The sequence below is a fragment of the Callithrix jacchus genome, chromosome 7, assembly GCF_049354715.1.
Source record: "Callithrix jacchus isolate 240 chromosome 7, calJac240_pri, whole genome shotgun sequence".
Taxonomy (NCBI): Eukaryota; Metazoa; Chordata; class Mammalia; order Primates; family Cebidae; genus Callithrix; species Callithrix jacchus.
This window is the reverse complement of record NC_133508.1, coordinates 68,786,002-68,807,269: the sequence shown is the minus strand read 5'-3', so window position 1 is coordinate 68,807,269 and position 21,268 is coordinate 68,786,002. Positions and strand designations below refer to the sequence as shown.

Sequence of the window (21,268 nt, the reverse complement as noted above, 5' to 3'; positions counted from 1 at the left end):
TTCGCCACAAATGAAGTGACAGGAGCCCTCTCCACTCCCCAGGCCTAGGAGACAGGTGTGGGGAGCACCAGGTCATAGGGAAGACCACACGATTCCCTGGCACTTGACTCCAGTCCTCAGGGAAACCTGAGCGCCGAAAGGCAGCTGACCTAGTGTGTCTGCTGCTGCTCACAGCCAGATCAATGGGGCAGCTATTTAAAGCCCTGGCAGAGACTCCTGGCACAGGTCCCCAGAGCAGCATCTGACACAACAGGAGAGAGGCTCGTGTTTGGCCAGGCGGCCCAGCAGGCTCAAGTGAGCTGGCCCAAGGCAGTGCACACAGGCACGCAGCCCACCTTCCCCCTCCCCGGGCAGGAGCGGCTTCCCGAAGTTGGGCCTCTGGTGATGTGAAGGGCCATGGGCGCTGTTCCTGAGGGCACCTGCTCGGGATTCCTTCTCGGGTACTTCCAACACTGAGACCACTCCACAAGGGGAGAGAGTAATTCTAGACTTTTTCAATAACCAGGAGGCCAGAGTGGGGACCACAGAAATCCCTCTCCTTCCCCGCCACCCCCGGGAGCTGCTAGACAGTGGAACTGCTGCTGACAGAGGGAGCACCTTTGTGTTTCCCATCCTCAGCTGCCTCACCGGGGCGGGGGGGGGGGGGGGGGGGTGAGAAACCTCACTATTCTCAGAGCTGCTTTGCTTGGAAATTCCAAGAGTTGGGGCAGTAGCCCCCCACCCCCCCTCTCCAGATGTGACTGGAAATAACATGGTCAGCAAGGAAAAAACATTTATCAGGACCTGGCTAGAAGGGTCAGAGGCTCTGCTGGGACTGTCACAGCCAGTGTGAACACATCTACTTGTGAGGCCTGGAGGGAAGGGCATGTGGGTTGTCTCTGCCATTTTTGGGGCATTCAGCACATATCCTCCTTTGTGTCAGACCAACCCAGGCCCCAGAGAGAACAGGGTACTGGGTGAGGCCGCCAGCAGAATTTCTCCCATACAGGAGCCCTGGGCTTGAGGTGGGTAAATGGGCGGTATAAAAACTGAACAGAGAATGTGCTCCTTAAGGAATACATACAATTAGAGGCCCCTGTGCATTCCCTTGGGCAGGCCAGGGCCATAGGTGCCTACCCACAGCACAGACCCAAATAGCAGTGAGGAGTGTCCGTCCACTTGTCTGAACCTAGGCCTCAACTGGCCTATGCCTGGCTCCATACCTTTTGCCTTACTCCTGGAGCCTATCAGTTTCCTATTGAAACACCCTCAGTTGCCCCCCTGCCCTCTGCATCTAGCCCACATTCCTTAACCTGGTACCCACGCTCTGGGCCTAGCCTTGCCCCTTGCCCCATCCCATGCACTTGCTTCCCAGCTATACCATTTCATCACTAAATGACATTAATCTTCTTCCCGACCTTTGGTTCAGGTCATTCCAGGCATCACCCCCACCCCTTGCTGAAGGGGGCAGGGGCCTCCTCTCTGCTCTCAGCACCATTGACCTGTCTATACCTAAAAGTACCGTTTCCCTTCTCTAGCCCATGAGCCCCCAGGTCAAGGACACCTTTTTTTTTTGATCCTCTCTGATGCAAGGGTCTTGCCAACTTTGCCAAGGGCTCCACTCAGGCAGCTCAAGTGAATCTGCCAGTGTCCTGTGGCTGTGGTGACTGCTCGAAGGCACTCTCGAAGATGCAAGATGCCAGAGCACTGTCATGGCGACTCTGCAGCAGACCTGGACAAGTCAGTGATGATGGAAGGGGCTGAATGGATCTGATCCAGAAGCATCAAAGGAGCACACAGGGCAGGAGAGAAGTAAGGCAACAGACTCTTTATTTAACGTGGTTTAAAATACATCAAAATCAAGTCCCTGGCTGTTGTGAATACCAAAAGGAGACAAAAAGCTGCCAGTGCAGCTTCAAACAAGTCTGAGTGGCCGGGCTGGGCCATAAGGAAAGCAGTTACAGGAACAGAAGGCAGCCCCCCGCCCCGGAAGGGCAAGAGGAGCAGGTGCCTGGCTATCCCTGGAGTGACCACCTCTGTGCTGTGCAAGGTGGGTGGGCTGTGGCAGCAGCTGGAGAATCAGCTTAGCAGGCCTTGGCTCTCCCCCGTGGACACCAGGCAGCTCCACTGGCCTCTGGGTCAGCCCTCAGGGCCGCCATGATGGGGTGGAGGAGGGTTAAATAACTGTCTTTACAGAAATAACATTCTCCTACAGAAAGTGCCTGAGCTCAGCCCATGGTCCAAAAACCTCATGGAAAACAAACAACATAAAAAAAAAAGTGCTGCTGACACCTCTCAGAATCTGGTGGACATGAAGCTCTCAGCTGGACAAGGCCCTGAAAACAACTTGTTAGCAGAGCCGTGGACTCTGAGCTTCACTTGCTGTGGTCCCCTGGAGGAAAAGCTAGCAATCTAAGAAACCAACACAGCTCTTGGTCCTAAAACTGAGGTCACAAGTGTGGGACCCACCCGGGTGAGGAAGGCAATGGCCTTCACTCATGGATAGGCACCTCCCCTGCATCTGGCCCAGGACCTGGGCTACTTTGGAAAGCAGAAGCAGAGCAGCTGTAGTGATTGGTTATGATTTGGTCAACGAAGAGGAAAAAAAGGTAGGGACTCCCACCTGCAGACTGGCCTGAAAGTCTAGACATGGATGGAGCTGTGAGCAAAGGCTATACTTTGTCTGGTGTCCATATTCCTAACCTGGGAAACCCAGATGGGGCCACCTGCTCACCGTGGCCTCCCATACCCACCACACTGGGATCCAGCAGCTCCAGTCCCTCCACAGGCTGTAAGAGGTAGCTGAAGTGAGTCAGGCAATGATGTGGGCCACTGTAGGCCTTTTCCCTCTCTTCAAGAGGGAAGGTGCATACCTCTGCCTCTTCTCTGCACCTCTCTCACCTAGCAAACTCTGTAGGGTTGGCAGCTCTTGTACCAGCTAAGCCGGGCACAGGGGCTGGGGTAAGGAAAAGGCCCTACTGGAGCAGGAAGAGGCAAGGAGTACTCCAGACACAGAGATTCAAAGGGGAAGAAAAAGATCTTGGGAAACACTTCACAGGACAGCAGTATCTCAGCCAGGGATGGCGGAGATCTCAACGCTCACACAGCTGCTTGAGGGCACCTAGATGCGAAGTAAGGATACACCAGAGAATAGTGGACAACTCTGATGCAGAACAGTGGTACCTGCTCTGGGGCAGGAGGAGAAATGGTGTGCCATTCATTTGCCATCTCTGGTCTCAGTCATATATGATTCTGTACTTAACATTCTTTGTGAACCAATTTATCTGAGATTTAAGGGCTAAAAGAGTGGGCTGGGTAGGGAAGATGAAGGACCTGAAGGACAATGAACTAGCTTCAAAGAAAAACAGCAAGAAGCAAAGCCCTAACCTCCTACCCATCTTGGTGTGTGACTCATTCTATTGTCCCAGAAAACTGCTTTGCATAAAGACTGGCTAATACCCTGGCAAGTTTGCAACAGCAGAACATTCAGCATATAGAATGGCTCTACACAGTATATAGTAGTTATATACAGGGGTGGGGGGAGAATAGGACACAGAAGCAACCGTCTGCAACCATTTTGTGGATTTCTAGGGCCCAGTCAATAATTCAATTTCATTTCCTACCTGTCAGACAACAGCTATGGGCTCCCACACAGAAGTGAAATCCCCAAGGACAGGCAGAGAGGTGCCAGGAAATGGAATCAGGACAAATCTTGAGGACTGTACATGTGGGGGTGGGGGCAGGAAGCAGAAAAACCCATGAAGCCAAGGAGGCAGCTGGACCTGGGGCCCAGCAACTGCTGCATGGAGATAGTGCTGATGGGAACTGGGGGTGGCCTCTCAGGACAGAAACCCACAGGTAAGCTTGCGGCAAAGCCATCAGAAGCCCTTTCCTTTCTCTTACAACATACAACCTGATCTCACCACACAGGAAACCTCAGCACCAAGATGGCAAAGGAGCCAAGTGGGGTGAAGGGGATGGGACACTGGAGGCCAGGCACCCAGGTGCCACTGCCACAGCACCCCTCTTCCTCAGAAGATCCTCAAGACAAACACTGTCAGTGCAAAAAAAGAAAAGAAAAAACAGAAAGAAAGAAAAAAACACCTTCAGAAAGAATCCTTTGGGTGATCTCGTCAATCATTTGTGCAGGCTAGAGAGGCACCTGTGAATGTAAGGCTACTGAGAAGCATCGTTGGCCTGGTCCTGGCACTACCAAAGGGCAGGGGGAGCAATGCCCAAAGGGCTCCCGACCAGTGCATCATCCCACATAAAAACATTCTCCAGGTCTCTTGTCCTAGGCAGGAAATCACCAGCTCTAAGCGCCCTGCCAGGGCTCTGCCTGGGGACACATTTTCCAGGTCTAGAGAAGCGAAGGAGCCTCCAGAGCAGCTAGGAGAGCCTGAGCTGCCCAAGCAAGCCCTGCTCACAAGAGAAATGCAGTCAAGACCTGGGTACATCACTTGTCTTGAGCTCTGAAGGGCAGGGAGGGGTCTGAGCCTCAAATTAGGCAGAGAAATGCTTAAGTCACTTGTTCTGCCAACTCACCGTGAAGGCAGCTACAGATGACAGCCCTCTCAAGACTCTTCAGCTCACAAAGGAGCCACTGACTTCATCTGTACACACCTCCACCCCCAATGCAAAGCCCACTGTACACTTACAGGTATAAATGCATGAGGCCTTGCAAAATGCCATATGTACGTAAAACTGACCCACAAAATCCAAAATTGCAAGTGTCAGATGCCAGCCAGGTCAGAACATCCTGGCTTCACCAATGGGCTGCTCAGCACGGGAGCCTTTTATGGGCCAGGCCTGGCTGGGCTACTGCTCCCTTCCCAGCATGCCCCAGCACCAGGCTCTCTAGGCCCTGGCGGAGGTGGGCTCTTGAGGCCCAGTCTGGCCTGATGCTTCTGTGCTTGGTGCTCCTGGATAGCAAGGTGCTTCTGTGACCCTGGGGGAGCTGGGTGCTTGAGCCCCAGGCCCCTCTGGCCTCCTCTCAGGGACACTGTCAGTGAGGGAGCCCTGGCCACCAGCACTCAGGTCCTGTACCCTCTTGTTCAGGTCATTGCGCTCTGTCTGCAGTGCCCGGCACAGCTTCTCCAGCCGTTGGATTTTTACCTGCAGGCCCTCCAGCTCTTTATCCCGGACTGTTTTCTAGAGAGAGAAATGAGACCTTCAGGGCCATACCCCATTAACCCCCACTTACCATCACCACTTGGTGGCAAACACTTTAACAAGGCTGGGAGTAAGCAGACCAGAGTCCAAAGCTGGCCCCCTCTAGGAAACAGCCCTGGCTGATGCCATGACTGGGCTCTCAGGTGGGGCAGTGTGATGCAAAAAAAGGCATGGCTTGGAGATAAGGTATTCCTTCATTTATCTACCACATGACCTTGGCAAAGGACTTGGCTTTTAAGCCTGTCTCACCTGTAAAACAGGACTAATGCCATCCTCAGATCTCAAGAGAAGGTTCGATGAACCACATACTTAAAATATGCAGCAAGGTATGGCTTGCAGTCTGCTCCATCAGTGTTAGGTCCCTTCTTCTACATTACAAGCCATGAAATCACAAATTACCTGGGCTGCTTTACATGTAAAGCAGGCACATCACTGGCACCCGTTTTTCCTGCTCATTTATCCCTTTCTTCCATTTGCTCCCTTCACTCAGAGCCTCTGGAGACCTACCACTGGGCTCACCACCTCCCCTGGGGAGACAGCATTAACTTTGGACTTGGACAATGTATTCGAGCCCACCTCTACCTCATGCTAGCTGTGTCACTGATGGGTAGAACATACAGGAAAGGGCCTGATAAGCGCTAAGTGCACACCCCAACCCCGGCTGCAGATCACAGACAGCGCACCTCCTCAGCCATTTCAAGCAGGGCCTTGTTGCTGCTCTCCCACCGGGACCGGTACATGGTGGTTTCTTTCTCCAGCTTCTTGATCTTCTTAGTCATCTAGGTTATGTGACAGACAGAAGGAAATGGTCAGAGCCAGGCTCTTTGTGCACCTGTTTCTCCCAAGTAGGGACTGATAGATCCCAAGGGGTAAGGTATTACAGGGTATAGTAAATGCCCTCTGTGCCACCTCACCACCAGAAGTAAGTCACAAGTGTCCACCACCAATAACAAGAAATGGTAAGGGGCCGGGCATGGTGGCTCACACCTGTAATCCCAGCACTTTCGGAGGCCAAGGGGGGTGGATCACTTGAGGCCAGGAGTTCAAGACCAGCCTGGTCAACATGGCAAAACCGTCTCTACTAAAAATACAAAAAAATTAGCCAGGTGTGGTGGCATGAGCCTGTAATCTCAGCTTCTCAGGAGGCTGAGGCACAGAATCACTTGAACCTGGGAGGGGGAGGTGGCAGTGAGCCAAGATGATACCACTGCACTCCAACCTAGGTGACAGAGTGAGACTCTGTCTCAAAAAAAAAAGAAAGAAATGACACTGGGCATGGTGGCTCACACCAGTAATCCCAGCACTTTGGGAGGTTGAGATGGGTGGATCACTTGAGGCCAGGAATTAGACTAGCCTGGCCAACATGCTGAAACCCCATCTCTAGTTAAACACACACACACATACACACTCACTCACTCACACTCTCTCTCGCCAGGCATGGTGGCACACGCCTGTAATCCCAGCTACTTAGAAGGCTAAGGCAGGAGAATCACTTGAACCCAGGAGGGTGGAGGCTGCAGTAAGCCAAGATCATGCCACTACACTCCAGCCTGGGCAACACAGAGACACTCCATCTCAAAAAAAAAAAAAAAAAAAAAAAGAACTAAGACTGCCCCATTCCCTAGGACAATCTTCAGGGTATACATACCACTGATACTGCCTCAAGAGGAAAGGCTGTGACCCCTCCCCTTGAGGGTTCACAAGGGAAGGCCCACCCTTGAGACACTCCAGATGGGAACTTCCTGAAGGCAGGCCCAACCATTCTGAATGAAGCCGCTTATGTCCCAGCAGCCATGCCTGGCCTGGCCTGGCCCACTGTTACCTTTTCCATCTCCTGCTTGAAAGTGGTGAATACCTCGCTGCTTTTGGAAAGTGTGTTCTGGAACTCCTCAAACTTCTCTGTGTATAGGGCAAGCTGGTGGAGAAAGTAGCCCACAGATAACACTGGGTTTCTCTGGAAGGCACTCTGGTCAACACACTCAGACCTGTCCTTGACTCTTTGAGCCAATAATTCTACTGAGATACTATTTTTCCTTAAAATAAAGCAAAGATGTATATTTGGAAGGATGTAATCCAAAATGCTAAGCCTGGAAAGTAGGAGGTTTAGGGTGACTTTATTTTGTATTGATGTTGATTTTCAAATTCTTCTGTTCCCACCTCCTCAAAAGCAATACAACATTTCTGAGCTACAAATGAAGTCCTCTAAGCTCACCTAACTACCTGGTCACCACCACATAGGTACTGTGCAGGTCCAAAGAGAACAAAGGATCAACCAAGGTCTCAGAGCAGCCAGCACAGAACCAGCCCTAGAAGAAGACTCCCAGTTCATTCCCTGCAGGATAGGGCCCAGTGAGGGGACCTTGAAAGGCACAGGGTCAGGTTATACACTCTCACCTGCTGCTTCAGGTGGGTCTCCTGCTGCTTCATCAGCTCACACATCCTCTGGGACTCTACTGCCTCTTTCAGGAGCTATTTCCAAGACAGAACCCCAGATCCTGTCAGAAGCCCCCAGGGGCTGTGTTTGGTTTTTAGCCACAAGCACCAGACCCACTGAGGCTTCCTGCTATCAGACTGGAACTAAAAGAATCTGTGCTTGGTCTGGCCAGACAACAACTCCCGTATAACCCAGCTATAAGCTGAGCCAGAGCCCAGTCTACCTCCTCCCACACCCATACCCCAGCCCTGGGGCCTGAGCCTCACAAAATCCTTCTCCCGTTGGTGCCGCTCTTCTGCTTCCTTTAGCATCTCCTGGGCCTGCTGGAGCTTGGCATCCACCAGCTGCTGTTGTAGGTCCTTGTGTTTGAAGACTTTGTCGATATGCTGCAGCAAAGATGGTGGGAGCAGCTTGTCAGGAGCTCCCTTTCTCAGCGTGGCCCCACAGGCACAGACCACAGCACTCTGCCCCCATCTTGGGGCCCATGTTGTGTGGTACATATGGGAGCCAGTTTATCAGATCGAGCCCCCCATCTCAATCTGATAAGCTGACTCCCATGTGTACCACACAACATGGGCCCCAAGTCTCTGGAAGGTCAGCTTTCCAACCTCACCCCGTTTTTCTCCCAGTGAGTCAGACCTTGGTAACACATGGGTCTGTGAATGGAATCTGTCCCCAAGAAGCCAAGCAATAAACACACCCAAATCTCTGGTCCCTGGATTGATCAACTATGGGGCTAGGAGTCCTCACTTTTGTGGTCCCTGATTCACTTATAAATGAGAATATGGCTGGGCGTGGTGGCTCACGCCTGTAATCCAAGCACTTTGGAAGCCAAGGCGGGCAGATCACCTGAGGTCAGGAGTTCAAGACCAGCCCAACCAACATGGTGAAACCCATCTTAAAACAAACAAACAATAAATAAATAAAAAATAAATGGGAAGAATGGGCAAAAACAATGCCTCTAAGAACACAACAGCCTAGCTCAGCTGGCAAAGACTAGACGTGTGCATCCCAAGGAATGGCTGTCCCGTCTACTGGAGAAGCTCTGGGGACCCGTGCCAGGTGAGACAGCAGGGATGGAGAGAAGGTGAAGGACTCAGGTGCTATTTCAAAGGTAAAATCAACTGGACTTGCTGAATTAAGAGAAAATAACTCCATTTTCTGGATGGAGAAGGGAAAGTGCCTAGAGGATAAGTCCAGTTTGCGTATGATGAAAGTGCCTGTGTCTGCCTGGGAGGGCTGTAAAGATGCAGCAGCAGGGCCTGGTAGTTCTGCACCTGCTTCTCCACAGGCAGGACTAAGTCTTTTTTTGCTCTACAGGGAGAGAAAGCAAGTATTCAGATTCTTGAAGTTCGTGTCTCACTCCAACAGTCAGGAAGCCTCTACGTCTCAGTGCTGAGGGATAAGAACCAAACCAACTCCCCTCAAACCAAATAAGCAGCCTTGTTCCCAGAGGATGAAGTATGGCAAGGAAACAGGTGGGTCAGGTAAGTGCCCTCTTGGTCCTGCACACCTGTTCATCACATTGGCCTATAAACGATAAGAGGGCAGATTTCGCCCGTTTCACCCACTGCCATATCTCTAGGGGCTAGGAAAGGACCTAATCCAGACCAGAGGAAAGGTCCTCTGTCAACCCTGTAAGGGGACTGCAGGTGTCCCTTCTCATGATGAGAAACATGCCCTGAACACCCAGTTGACTGGCATGGGGGACCCAAAGATTCAAGTGCCTGGGGTAGAAGCCAATGCAGTCACAAAGACAGTGACATCCTGCCTTTTTTTTTTTTTTTTTTTTTTTAGAAAGAGTCTTACTGTGTCACCCAGGCTAGAGTGCAGTAGCACAATCTCAGCTCACTGTAACTTCCATCTCCTGGGTTCAAGCAATTCTCCTGCCTCAGCCTCCCAAGTAGCTGGGACTACAGGCATGCCACACCATGCCTGGCTAATTTTTTTGTATTTTTAATAGAGACAGGGTTTCACCATGTTAGCCAGGCTGGTACTGAACTCCTGACCTCAGGTAATTTGCTCGCCTCAGCCTCTCAAAGTGTTGGGATTACAGGCGTGAGCCACCACACCCAGCCTGACATCCTGCTTTTTAAGCGGCAGGAGCAGCAAGGAATCAGTGGACAGAGTCTCTGGAGTCCATTACTGATCACAGGTACAGCCCCTTCCCTGTAATTCCAATTTCTTCAAAGCTCTGAAAATGAAAATTGTTGTAAGCTGGCAGCCAAACTTGACCGGCATCACTGTAAGCCCATAATCTAGGTGTGTTTGGAAGTTCTATTGCATAAACATTAACACGTCTAGCTTCCCCAAAGCCCTGCTGAGGGTGCTATATAACACACAGTCCATATACGTACCTCCATTCTAAAATGTGGATAGTTCTCATTCCAAAAGATACCTGGCCCAGTAGTTTGGGGCAAGGCACTGTGGACCTAGGGCTATGTGGCTGTGAGCCTCTTCTCCATACCTGTTTTTTTTATCTGTGATGAATAACATTACTCTCTTTCCAAAGAAGGAGGAATAAAGGAGAATGGGATGAAGCCTGAAAAGGTACTGTCCCCATGCCTATCACACACTCAAAACCTTCTAATTTCTTGGCCATGACTGTTGTCCATGACACCCTTACCTCCTCTCGCAGCTCATACTGCTCAATCAGCTTCTTGAGCCTCTCAGCCAGCTCCATGTTCTCTTGGCGCAGCTTGGAGTTGCGCTCATTGTGCTGTTCCATCTGCAGCTGAATGTCATTCAATGTCACCTGGAAGTGCGAAGTCACCTCCTTGCGCTTCTCCTCCTCCTCCCGGGCCCGCTGCACACCTTCTTCCTGGGCAGAGAAGTCAGCCCTAGAGCCATCATCCACTGCTACCTCACAAGGCTCCCCCAACTAGTCCACAGATGGTCTCTGCCAAAAGCCCTCCCTGCTCCCAAAGTGAGGAGTAGCCAGGCTCCAGGATGTTGTATAATGTGAGTTCCAATGGTCCCCTCTATATATCAGGTGACAAATGAGATTGTCCCCCTAGAAAAATGCAGGCACACCTGTAAGTGTCATTCTAAAGCAAGTTGGATTTCCTAAGGCCTATTCTTCCAGATTTCAGATTAATGTACATTTGTTCCCTCTGTGCCCCCAGAGACCAAGCTGTTAAAATTTAGTAACACCCAGGGTTTGCAAAGTTGTGCAGAATTAGGCACTCAGCACTTCTGATGGGGGGAGGCACACTGCCCCCTCACTGGAAGACATCCAGTAAAATCTATTAAAATTAAAAATCTGCATATACTTTGACCTAGCCATTTTACTTCCATTACTTATCCTACAGGCAAGTTCTATATAACTGACCAGCAATAAATAAATATAACAAGAATTTTCACTGTAGTTCTATATGTAATAGTGAAAAATGGTGAACAACCCAAAAATGTCTTAACTAGGGCACTGATGAAATATAATGTATCCATATACTGATGTTAAGCTATTAAAAAGAGTGAAGATAAGGCTGGACACAGTGGCTCACGCCTGTAATTCCAGTACTTTGGGAGGCCAAAGTGGGCAGATCACAGGGTCTGAAGGTCAAGCCAGCCTGACCAACATGGTGAAACCCCGTCTCTATTAAAAATACAAAAAAATTAGCCGGGTGTGGTGGCGGGTGCCTGCAATCCCAGCTACTCAGGGGGCTGAGACAGGAGAATCCACTGAACCCAGGAGGCAGAGGTTGCAGTGAACCAAGACCATGCCATTGCACTTCAGTGTGGACGACGAGAGTAAGACTCTGTCTCAAAAAAAAAAAAAAAGAAAGAAAAAAAAAAAGAGTGAAGATAGCTCCACACAAACGGATAGGGATACGCTATGTAAAGTGAAAAAAAAATAGGATATTAAATGGTACATGTATAATTTCATGCTAGAAACTAAAAAAAATCATGTAAGATTTTTACATATTAAAAGGAAAGTTAGGGCCGGGCGCGGTGGCTCACGCCTATAATCCCAGCACTTTGGGAGGCCGAGGCAGGTAGATCACAAGGTCAAGAAATCAAGACCATCCTGGTCAACAAGGTAAAACCCCGTCTCTACTAAAAATACAAAAATTAGCTGGGCATGGTGGTGCACGCCTGTAGTCCCAGCTACTCGGGAGGCTGAGGCAGGAGAATTGCTTGAACCCAGAAGGCAGAGGTTGCGGTTAGCCGAGATCATGCCATTGCACTCCAGTCTGGGTGACAATAGTGAAACTCAGTCTCAAAAAAAAAAAAAAAAAAAAATACAAAAAATAAAAGGAAAGTTAGAAGAATGTATGTAAATTTCCTGTGACCACAGACTGCCCTCACTATAAAGGCAGCAGAACGTTGGAAAGACCCAGGTTCCTGACTGACCAACCTCTGGAACAAGAGCTGCTTGTCAGGGCCAGACCTCCGTTTACTAGGGGACTGCCTTTCATTGAGAAATATTGATGCCAGTGAATTATGGATTCTCTTAGCACTTTATCCTTACCTAATACATTTCAAATGGTTACAAGTAGTGCTCTCTAATATAAGGCATTATTGAGAAATTGTATTTCTATGCCACAACCCTGCACTATTTTTAAAAATTATTTATTTATGTATTTATTTTGAGACAGAGTCTTGCTCTGTCACCCAGGCTGCAATCTCAGCTCACTGCAACCTCTACCTCCCAGATTCAAGTGATTCTCCTGCCTCAGCTTCCTAAGTAGCTGGGACTACAGGTCCCCACCACCATGCCCGGCTAATTTTTGTATTTTTAGTAGATACAGTGTTTCACCATATTGGCCAGGATGGTTTCGAACTCCTGACTTTGCGAACTGCCTGACTTGGGCTCCCAAAGTGCTGGGATTATAGGTGTAAGCCACTGTGCCTGGCCACTACTTCTTTTGAGACAGTGTCTTACTCTGTTGCTTGCCCATGCTGTAATGCAGTGATGCAATCTCGGCTCACTGCAACCTCAGCTTCCTGGGTGCAAGGGATTCTTGTGCCTCAGCCACCTGAGTAGCTGGATTATAGGCATGCACCAGCATAGTTGGCTAATTTTTGTATTTTTAGTAGAATGGGGTTGTGCCATGTTGGGCGGGTTGGTCTCAAACTCCTGGCCTCAAGTGATCCATGACTTTGGCCTCCCAAGGTGTTGAGATTATAGGTGTGAGTCGCCATGCCCAGCCTTGCTTTTTTACAGTATTCCACGTTAAAATTGTAGTGTTTTGGATAGTATAAATAAATATATTACTAAAATTAGTTTTAGTCGTTTCTTTTTAGTTTTTTAGAGTGGCCAGATTTTTAATTACTTATATGGACCACTAAGCCCAGCCCTAGCCTGCACTACTTTTTTTTTTTTGAGATGGAGTTTCGCTCGTTACCCAGGCTGGAGTGCAATGGCACGATCTCGGCTCACCGCAAGCTCCGCCTCCTGGGTTCAGGCAATTCTCCTGCCTCAGCCTCCATGCCTCCTTACAGGCACGAGCCACCATGCCCAGCTAATTTTTTTGTATTTTTAGTAGAGATGGGGTTTCACCATGTTGACCAGGATGGTCTCGATCTTTTGACCTCGTGATCCACCCGCCTCAGCCTCCCAAAGAGCTGGGATTACAGGCTTGAGCCACCGCGCTCTGCACTACTTTTTAAGAGGAAAGCCCACGAAAGAAAGACGAGGCAGAAGTCAAGGAAACCAGAGTCACCTGTTCAAGAGTGCCCAGCACCTACCTTAAGGGAGCGGTTGTGCCGCTGCAGCTCACGGCACAGGCTCTCAAGCTTGCTACGGGCCAGGACAGCCTTGCTGTGCTCACCACGCAGGTGGTCCTTCTCTTGTACCAGCTGGCTCTGCTTTTTCTGCAGGAGCTTCATCTGCTTCTGTGAGTTCCGGTGCTCCTCCAGCTGGGGACAGGGATAAGGAGGGCAGGTGAGCATCATGTGGGGCCTTCCTGGTGGGGATCACTACGGGGGTCTAGGGTCTCCTGAGCTGCTCTGCCCTGCACCCTCTCAGGCCATGAGTGCTGTCATGGGCTGATGCTGTGCTGGCACTTATATACTTCTCCCATGAACTGCTCACAATAACCCCAAAGGGTCAACCGTAGGGAGAGAGAAGGGCAAGCAGGGGCCACACAGCCAGCAAGTGCCAATTCCTATTACAGCTCTGACTCTGGGCCACTAGAGCCACTTCAGGCTGTTGCATTTCCCCAATTTGCTGAACACTCATGCCCAAGAATGAGACCACCTGCTACTCTACCTTGTGCCCATTAACAGACCCCCATTGCTCCCTCTCATTCCTTCAAAACGTTAGCACTGGGTTAGCACCAGCGCCTTTCCCAACATAATTACTTTTCTCATTTGTGGCCACTTCGGTATCAACAGACAATCCTTCTGACTCCCTGGCCTCACAGTTCTTCACCTCTTCCACAAACCCAGTCCTTTTCCCCCACTTCCATGAACCCTCCTGGCCACTACTTTTTTTTAAGACAGTGTTTCACTCTGTTGCCCATGCTGTAATGCAGTGGTGCAATCTCAGCTCACTGCAACCTCAGCTTCCTGGGTGCAAGGGATTCTCATGCCTCAGCCACCTGAGTAGCTGGATTATAGGCATGCACCAGCACACTTGGCTAATTTTTGTATTTTTAGTAGAATCCAGGCCTGTACAGCAGAAATATAATTAAACCATGTAAGTAATTAAAAATAGTCTACTGGCCACAATAAAAAAGTAAAAAGAAACGGTGAAATTAACTTTAGTTATATATATAACTAAAATTAAGCTAGGAGGAAAAGAAAAAAAATATATATATATATTTATATATATATATATATATATTTTTTTTTTTCCTTTTTTCTTTTTCAACACTGAGTCTTGCTCTGTCACCCAGGCTGGAGTGCAGTGGCAAGATCTCGGCTCACTGCAACCTCTGCCCTCTTGGTTCAAGCGATTCTCTTGCCTCAGCCTCCCAAGCAGCTAGGACTACAGGCACGCGCCACCATGCCCAGCTAATTTTTGTATTTTTAGTAGAGACGGGGTTTCACCATGTTGGCCAGGTTGGTCTCAAACTCCTGACCTTGTGATCCACCCACCTGGGCCTCCCAAAGTGCTGGGATTACAGGCGTGAGCCACGGTCCCCGGCCATAATATATTTAACCCAATATCCAAAACATTACAATTTCCACATGAAATCAATGTAAAAAAGTGAGGCCAAGAGTGGTGGCTCACAACTGTGATTCCCAGAACTTTCGGAGGCCAAGGCAGGTGGATCACTTGAGGTCGGGAGTTCAAGACCACTCTGGCAAACATGGTGAAACCCTGTCTTTACTAAAAAAAATACAAAAAATTGGTCGGCGTGGCGGCTCACGCCTGTAATCCCAGCACTTTGGGAGGCCGAGGCGGGTGGATCACGAGGTCAAGAGATCGAGACCATCCTGGTCAACAAGGTGAAACCCCGTCTCAACTAAAAATACAAAAATTAGCTGGGCATGGTGGCGCACGCCTGTAGTCCCAGCTACTCGGGAGGCTGAGGCAGGAGAATTGCTTGAACCCAGAAGGCGGAGGTTGCAGTGAGCCGAGGTCATGCCATTGCACTCCAGTCTGGGTAACAACAGCAAAACTCCATCTCAAAAAAAAAAAAAACAAAAAATTAGCCCGTTTGGTGGCATGCACCTGTAATCCCAGCTACTCGGGAGGCTGTGAGGCAGGAGAATCGTTTGAACGTGGGAGCAGGTGACAGCACCACTGCACTTTTGCCTGGGTGACAGAGTGAAACACTGTGTCAAAAAAAAAAGTGAGATGTTTTATATTCTTTGTTTTTGCTTAAGTCTTCAAAATCTGATGTGTATCTTACATTTATAGCATGTTCAAATTCAGACTGGCCACATGTCAATTAGCTAGAGATGACTCTATCCTGGACAGCGCAGATCTAGACTTTGTCACTACCAGAGAGCACACCCACTATCTCAATTTCCAGCAGCCCAGGCCAGGACTACTACCACCTATTTTTTAGCCATTCCAATCAAAATCTGTAATCCTCAGAAAGTCTCTTACCCTGTAGGACCCCCAATCCACTGACTCAACCATCCTTCCACTCTCCTTTAAAATAACCACTTACTTAGATTTCTTATACCCTCACTCTTTTGGCCCTTCCCCAGACACTGCAACCCTAGTAAAGTACCTTCCTGCTTTAAACAGCATTAGAACAACCCTACTTGAAGAGTCTCATTTTAAATTCATGGCCACCAATTTCAGGAAGACCAGAAATCCCAATACAATGCACATGCTATTCACACTCCTCTCCTTCCAGACAACTATTTAATCGTCCTCATCAAATCTCAAAACAGAATAAACCAGAGAATGAGGGGCACAAGCTCCACATCTGCCAGTCCACCTGCCCCATCTTCTCCTCCAGTCACACAGATCTAGCCATGTGGTTACCACAGCCAAGTCCCCTTCTTGGGCACTGGGCCTCCACTCCCCTCTAGTCAGACCACCACTCCAGCAACTCACTTCCTCTCTTGCATCAGCAAGTTTTCCCTGGCTGGATCACTCTAAAAGGGTGCTTATCTTCTTTATACTTGTTATTTAATCCTTATAAGAATCTCATTAGGTAGGTATGACATTTCCCATTTTACAGATGAGCAAAGTTCCTTACAGGAAAATATTAATAAATTGCATTGAATGAATGAATTTCAAAATAAATAGACTATGACCATCAATGAATGAATCTGCAGTTCAAATTCTGATGGAGAACCTGATGAAAGAATTTGGTTGCTCTACCTGAACCCACTGAACAATGTTACAACAGAGTGGGAAGGGCACACTTTGTATTTATTGTGAGGGAACATGAAGTACAGAGTAGTATTTTTCATACTACATATGAAAATTTTTTGTCAAAAAAGTTGAAGCTGAATTGGATCAAGCTTTGGAGCTAACTTCTACTTCACTAACAGGCACTAAGAAGGTAAGGAAGTAAAATGCTACCACAGAGATAACAAAGCTAACAGGGTGCATCCTACAGGACAGCTAGTCTGGTTTCTGTAAAAAGTCAATGTCTCGAAAAAAAAAGTCAATGTCATGGGAATATGAGGAGGCAGTGACAAGAAGACTATTCTGTTATAAAAGGAAAGAAGTATCAAGTGACTGGAGTTAGTTTTATTAAGTGTGATAATGGCTCTATGCATCTGTATTTGAGGAAAATGCATCAAGATCACATGGTGTCTTGAACTCAGGAACAAGGGCTCTACCATCTTGGAATCATTCTTTGAGAAATTTCTTTCAAGGAATGTGCAGTTTCTTACTGTACAGCCCTGAAGAAGCTGGCTGGGAAGTGATCCCATTTAACAGATAGTTCAGAGAAAAGTTGAATACGAATTAAGCCACCTACCTGCCCCTGCACCCCCAACCCTACGCCAGGTGGCATGCTGATTTTCCCAAGGCAGGGAAGGTACCCGCAGAGGGGGGAACTGACCAGTTCAGCATACTTCTTGCACAGAGCAGCCAGCTTCTCCTCTGGGGTACTCAGAGTATTCAATGTCTGCATCAGCAACGTGATCTCCTTCCCTGCAAAGCACAGGAGAAAAGACATGCACCCTCTTCTCCAGGGGTCCCCTCCAGGCCTGGGCTCACACTCATGAGTGCTAAAGATAGCCCTATATTTTGCTTGTTGATTAGCTACCTTCCTTGCTATAGGGACCAACTCAATCCTTTCCTCACTGTAGCCCCAGTACTGTCATAGTACCATCACAGAGCATATGTTCAACAAATGCTCATCAAATGAATGACTGGACCCTAGTGAAATCTCCTTATTGGGCACCATGGTGGGAGGAAAAAAACTGCCTGCTTTACCAACAGATGAAGTGTGTCCCACTTATGATTTCAGGGCTACTGTTTCAATGCAAGGAAGGCCCACCCTCTTGATAGAGGTAGGATCCAAAAAGGAGTAAGTATCTTAGCCTCCTTGAGAAACACTAAACTCTTATCAACAGAGTAGACAAACCTCGAATTTTAAAATGAAGATACTTTCCATATATGTGATCCTAAGATTTTTTTTTTTTTTTGAGATGGAGTCTCACCCTGTTACCTAGGCTGGAGTTCAATGGCAGGATCTCGGCTCACTGCAACCTCTGCCTCCCGGGTTCAAGCCATTATCCTGCCTCAGCCTCCCAAGTAGCTGGGATTACAGGCGTGCATTACCATGCCCAGCTACTTTTTGTATTTTTAGTAGAGATGGGGTTTCATCATGTTGGCCAGGCTGGTCTTGAACTCCTGACCCTCAGGTGATCCACCCATCTTGGCCTTCTAAAGTGCTGCTATTACAGGCGTGAGCCACCATGCCTGACCTAAATTCTTAAAACATATATACCTTACCATCAAATGACTGTCACTGCCTATTTCCCACTCTGTGTGCCTGAGTCAGGGAGCCTTCCCTCTGCCTCCCCAGAAGGGCCCAAGAGATCAGCACAGAGACTGCAATTCACTGGCATGCATGCCAAATCCAACCCACGGATGGGTTTTGTTTGGCTCCTACCATTTTAGCTGCTAACTATGAAAAAATCTAGAGATCTAGATTTCTGGCTTTTCTTAAAAAAAAAAAAAAAAAAAAAAAAAAAGGCTGGCTGCTGCCTAGTTAAGAGCAACTAACTAAATAGCAATAAAGCCTTTGGCTAAAGTAGGCTCTATCTTCATGGAGCCCCATAGGCAGCCCAGCTTATGTAGACATTTGGGTTTCCAACTCTGGGCTAGTCTGATTTTCTTACTGTAAACAGAAGTAGAAACTAGGACCCAGAGAGGAGAAGGGGCACACCCAAGGTCACAAGGCAGGTAGTACTGGCTGGCACAGGAGGCTACCCGGACCTCCTGCTCTCCATTGTCTCAAAGAGCAGGTCACACATCAACCTCCCGTTGCTCCAAAAGCCAGAAGACCTTGTGCTGGAAACCCCTGCATCTTTCTATGTGTGACTCCCACATCCCTGGCTTTGATTAGACTAGGGTGACTTGCTGCTCTGAGAAGTACCATTTCCTCTGAATCCTGGCAGAACAGACTTGCCCAGAGAACATCAAGTCCAAATTCCCTCCCCTCACCAGCTGCACAAAGAGCCACTCTCTGCTCACCCAAACCCTTGGCTTTTTTCTTCTCCTGTGGCCTTCGGTGGTCTCGGTCTCCCACATCATCACTCGGCCGGATCTCTTCTGTGCCTGGCTCCCCCTTGGAGGGTACCTTTTCTCCATTGACTACTGGAGATGGCTCAGGCTCCCCATTCCTTGCCACATAGGTCCGGGACTTCTCTGCATCTTCCGGCTCACCCTGTGCCCCATCCTCGCCTGGGCCCCCCTGGTTATTGTCCACACAGTATGTGCTCAGTATGTCTTCCAATTGGCGGCTCAGCTCCTCAGAGACATCACGGAGGGCCCCAGATTGAGCTGTTTTGGCTTGTGCCCCTAAAGCAGGAAAGAATGAGAAAGAAGACAGCAAATCTAGTTCCTGTCAGAATTTAGATTCAAAACTTTTTTTTTTTTTTTCCAGATGGAGTCTCACTCTGTCACCCAGGCTGGAGTGCAATGATGCAATCTCAGTTCACTGCAACCTCTGCCTCCCAGGTTCAAGCGATTCTCCTGACTCAGTCTCCCGAGTAGCTGAGATTATAGGCATGCACTACCACACCTAGCTAATTGTTGTATTTTTAGTAGAGACAGGGTTTCTCCAACATGGAGGTCAGGCTGGTCTCAAACTCCTGACCTCAGGTGATTCACCTGCCTTGGCCTCCCAAAGTGCTGGGATTACAGGCGTGAGCCACCATGTCCAGCCTCGAAACATCTTTTAAAAGAAATTATAGTCATCGTTGCTTAACTTTTTTTTTTTTTAAGATGAGGTTTCACCGTATAGGTCATGCTGGTCTTGAGCTCCTGACCTCAGGTGAACTGCCCGTCTCAGCCTCCCAAAGTGTTAGGATTACAGGTGTGAGCCACTGTGCCCGGCAACTTTTTTTTTTTTCTTGCCAGACTCAGGTAATGGATGCTCAACCTCTTTAAGTCTATTTACTTGTAAAATGACACAACTATTTCTTACTATCACCCGAACATGTTGGTTACAAACATAAAAGTATGTAAAGCATCAGCACACAGGGCTGGCATGAAGCAACTTCTAGTCCATCTCCTTCCCCCCTCACCAACCACTTCTTGCCATTCAGATTGTTCTAGAAATGCCTCAATCCAGGAAGGGCAGTTAGCTGTTGGTGGCTGAGGTGTTTCTAACAGGACCTGGATTTCCTGACTGGGTGCCTCGTTTGGCTGCCACCTGACTTAATCCTGTCAGAGCTTCTCTCCAGAGAAGAGAACTCTGTTCCTGTGCTCACCAACTCGCCAGGGCGCCGGAAGGACCGCGGCCCCAGCACTGCCCTCTCATTCTACATCTCCTCCTCTGCACAACCTGGCCTCGGCCTCTAAATCCAGAAGTGAGGCCAGGCGCACAGCTCCTCCCCCTGCCCGCTGGCAATGCAGAGCTGGCACACACCCTCCGGCTTCCGAGGAGCCTGCCCGCTGCCGGGACCTTCAGCTTCTGCCGCAGGAGCCGCCTGGCTGGGCCGCTCCTGGGTTCCCTCGGGTACCGCTTCCGGTTGTCCCGGGCTGCTTTTTGGGTTGGATTGTTTGGCAGCCCCGTTCTTTTTGTCTTGGTTCTTCATTGTGATGAGCGATGCTGGGTCAGAAGGAGATCCTTTAGAAACAAACACAGTTGCAATTTTTCAGACTTCGAAATTCTTCGCAGTCTGGATCAGAAATCCCCACAGCAGGCGCCCAAAGCTTCTTAAACGGACCGGCCGGCCCCGGCGGAGGGCGCCAACGGCTCTCCGGTCTTGGCGGGTCAGGGGAGCCCGGTGTGCCGTAGCAGGCTTTCGCAGCGCAACGGAAGAGGAAAGAGGCCTCTTTTTCTTCTCGGAGCCACTTCCCAGCACAACCAACCCCCTCACGGCAGGCCGAGAGCGGGATTGGCTCGGGGCCGGAGACTGACGTGGCGGGGCGCAGGAGTCGCGGCGCCGCCCCCGCCCCTCAGGACCCACGTGCGCCCCCCGCGCGCGCAGCCACCCACGCCCCGCGCGCCCTCCAGCCGCGAGGCACGCCCGCGCATGCGCACACGCCCTAGACAGCCCCCCGGCCCACGCGCGGAGTCGCCGTGATTTCCCCACAGGCCGAGAACATCCCGGCCCGTACACCCTCCGATTGTCTCTCCCACCGGTCGCCGCGGCACGCACCTCACAACCGACGTCCGACGGCTTCTCCAGCTCTGGCCTCCACCGGAAACCCCGAGTAACCACTGCCGGCGAGCAGCCTGCACCCGCCGCAGCCAATCAATAGCCGGCGCCGGCGCGGAGCTTGCTGGGAAGGACGAAGCGAGGGCGGCCTTGGAGGCGGGCGGGACCTGAGGGCGGGGCAGCGAAAGGACTACGCGTCCCTCTGTGCGCTGGGGCTGGCAGCAGCTCCCAAAGTGCAGACGGGGCAGTAGTTCTGGGAGTCCAAAAAGAGCCCGTCATTCCGCGCAAATGCCCAGGTCAACCTTGTTTCTATCTCGCAGAAGTTATGCCTCAGCTCCTAAAGCCTTGCGCCTAGCATTGTTTCCTGCAGGCCTCCGTCAAGCCTTCTTCCCTGGCCTTGAACAAATGTGACTCCATCCAGGAATTCCGACGAATCGGGAAGAGGGATAGAGTCCTGGGATGAGGCCCAGGAGACCCCTA

The 21,268-nt window shown here is 49.7% G+C and overlaps 1 protein-coding gene across 3 annotated transcripts; it reads right to left on the bottom strand.

The window, feature by feature from the left end:
* Positions 1-1,792: 1,792 nt before the first annotated feature.
* On the bottom strand, positions 1,793-20,855 carry TXLNA (taxilin alpha). 3 transcript variants are annotated; one of them, XM_002750558.6, is made up of 11 exons: positions 20,789-20,855; positions 20,053-20,253; positions 18,654-18,980; positions 17,011-17,102; positions 13,277-13,447; positions 10,212-10,406; positions 7,852-7,971; positions 7,546-7,620; positions 6,974-7,066; positions 5,835-5,930; positions 1,793-5,130 (listed from the first exon to the last, which is right to left on the bottom strand). In XM_002750558.6, exons 2-11 carry the CDS (start codon positions 20,219-20,221, stop codon positions 4,837-4,839), a joined length of 1,632 nt encoding a protein of 543 aa, XP_002750604.1. In that variant the 5' UTR covers positions 20,222-20,253; positions 20,789-20,855; the 3' UTR covers positions 1,793-4,836. The 3 variants fall into 3 exon arrangements, with proteins under 3 accessions (XP_002750604.1, XP_035164466.1, XP_054115055.1); XM_035308575.3 differs by lacking the exon at positions 20,053-20,253; XM_054259080.2 differs by lacking the exons at positions 6,974-7,066; positions 7,546-7,620; positions 7,852-7,971.
* Positions 20,856-21,268: the final 413 nt, after the last annotated feature.

What these genes read in the sequence shown, in the direction of transcription:
- TXLNA (XM_002750558.6), bottom strand. Translation starts at nt 20,221, where the DNA reads ATGAAGAACCAAGACAAAAAGAACGGGGCTGCCAAACAATCCAACCCA. An exon ending in GAAAAAAGCCAAGGGTTTGG is followed by an intron (nt 17,103 to 18,653) that starts GTGAGCAGAGAG and finishes TGTGCTTTGCAG; the next exon opens with GGAAGGAGATCACGTTGCTG. An exon ending in GCAAGAAGTATGCTGAACTG is followed by an intron (nt 13,448 to 17,010) that starts GTCAGTTCCCCC and finishes CCCTGTCCCCAG; the next exon opens with CTGGAGGAGCACCGGAACTC.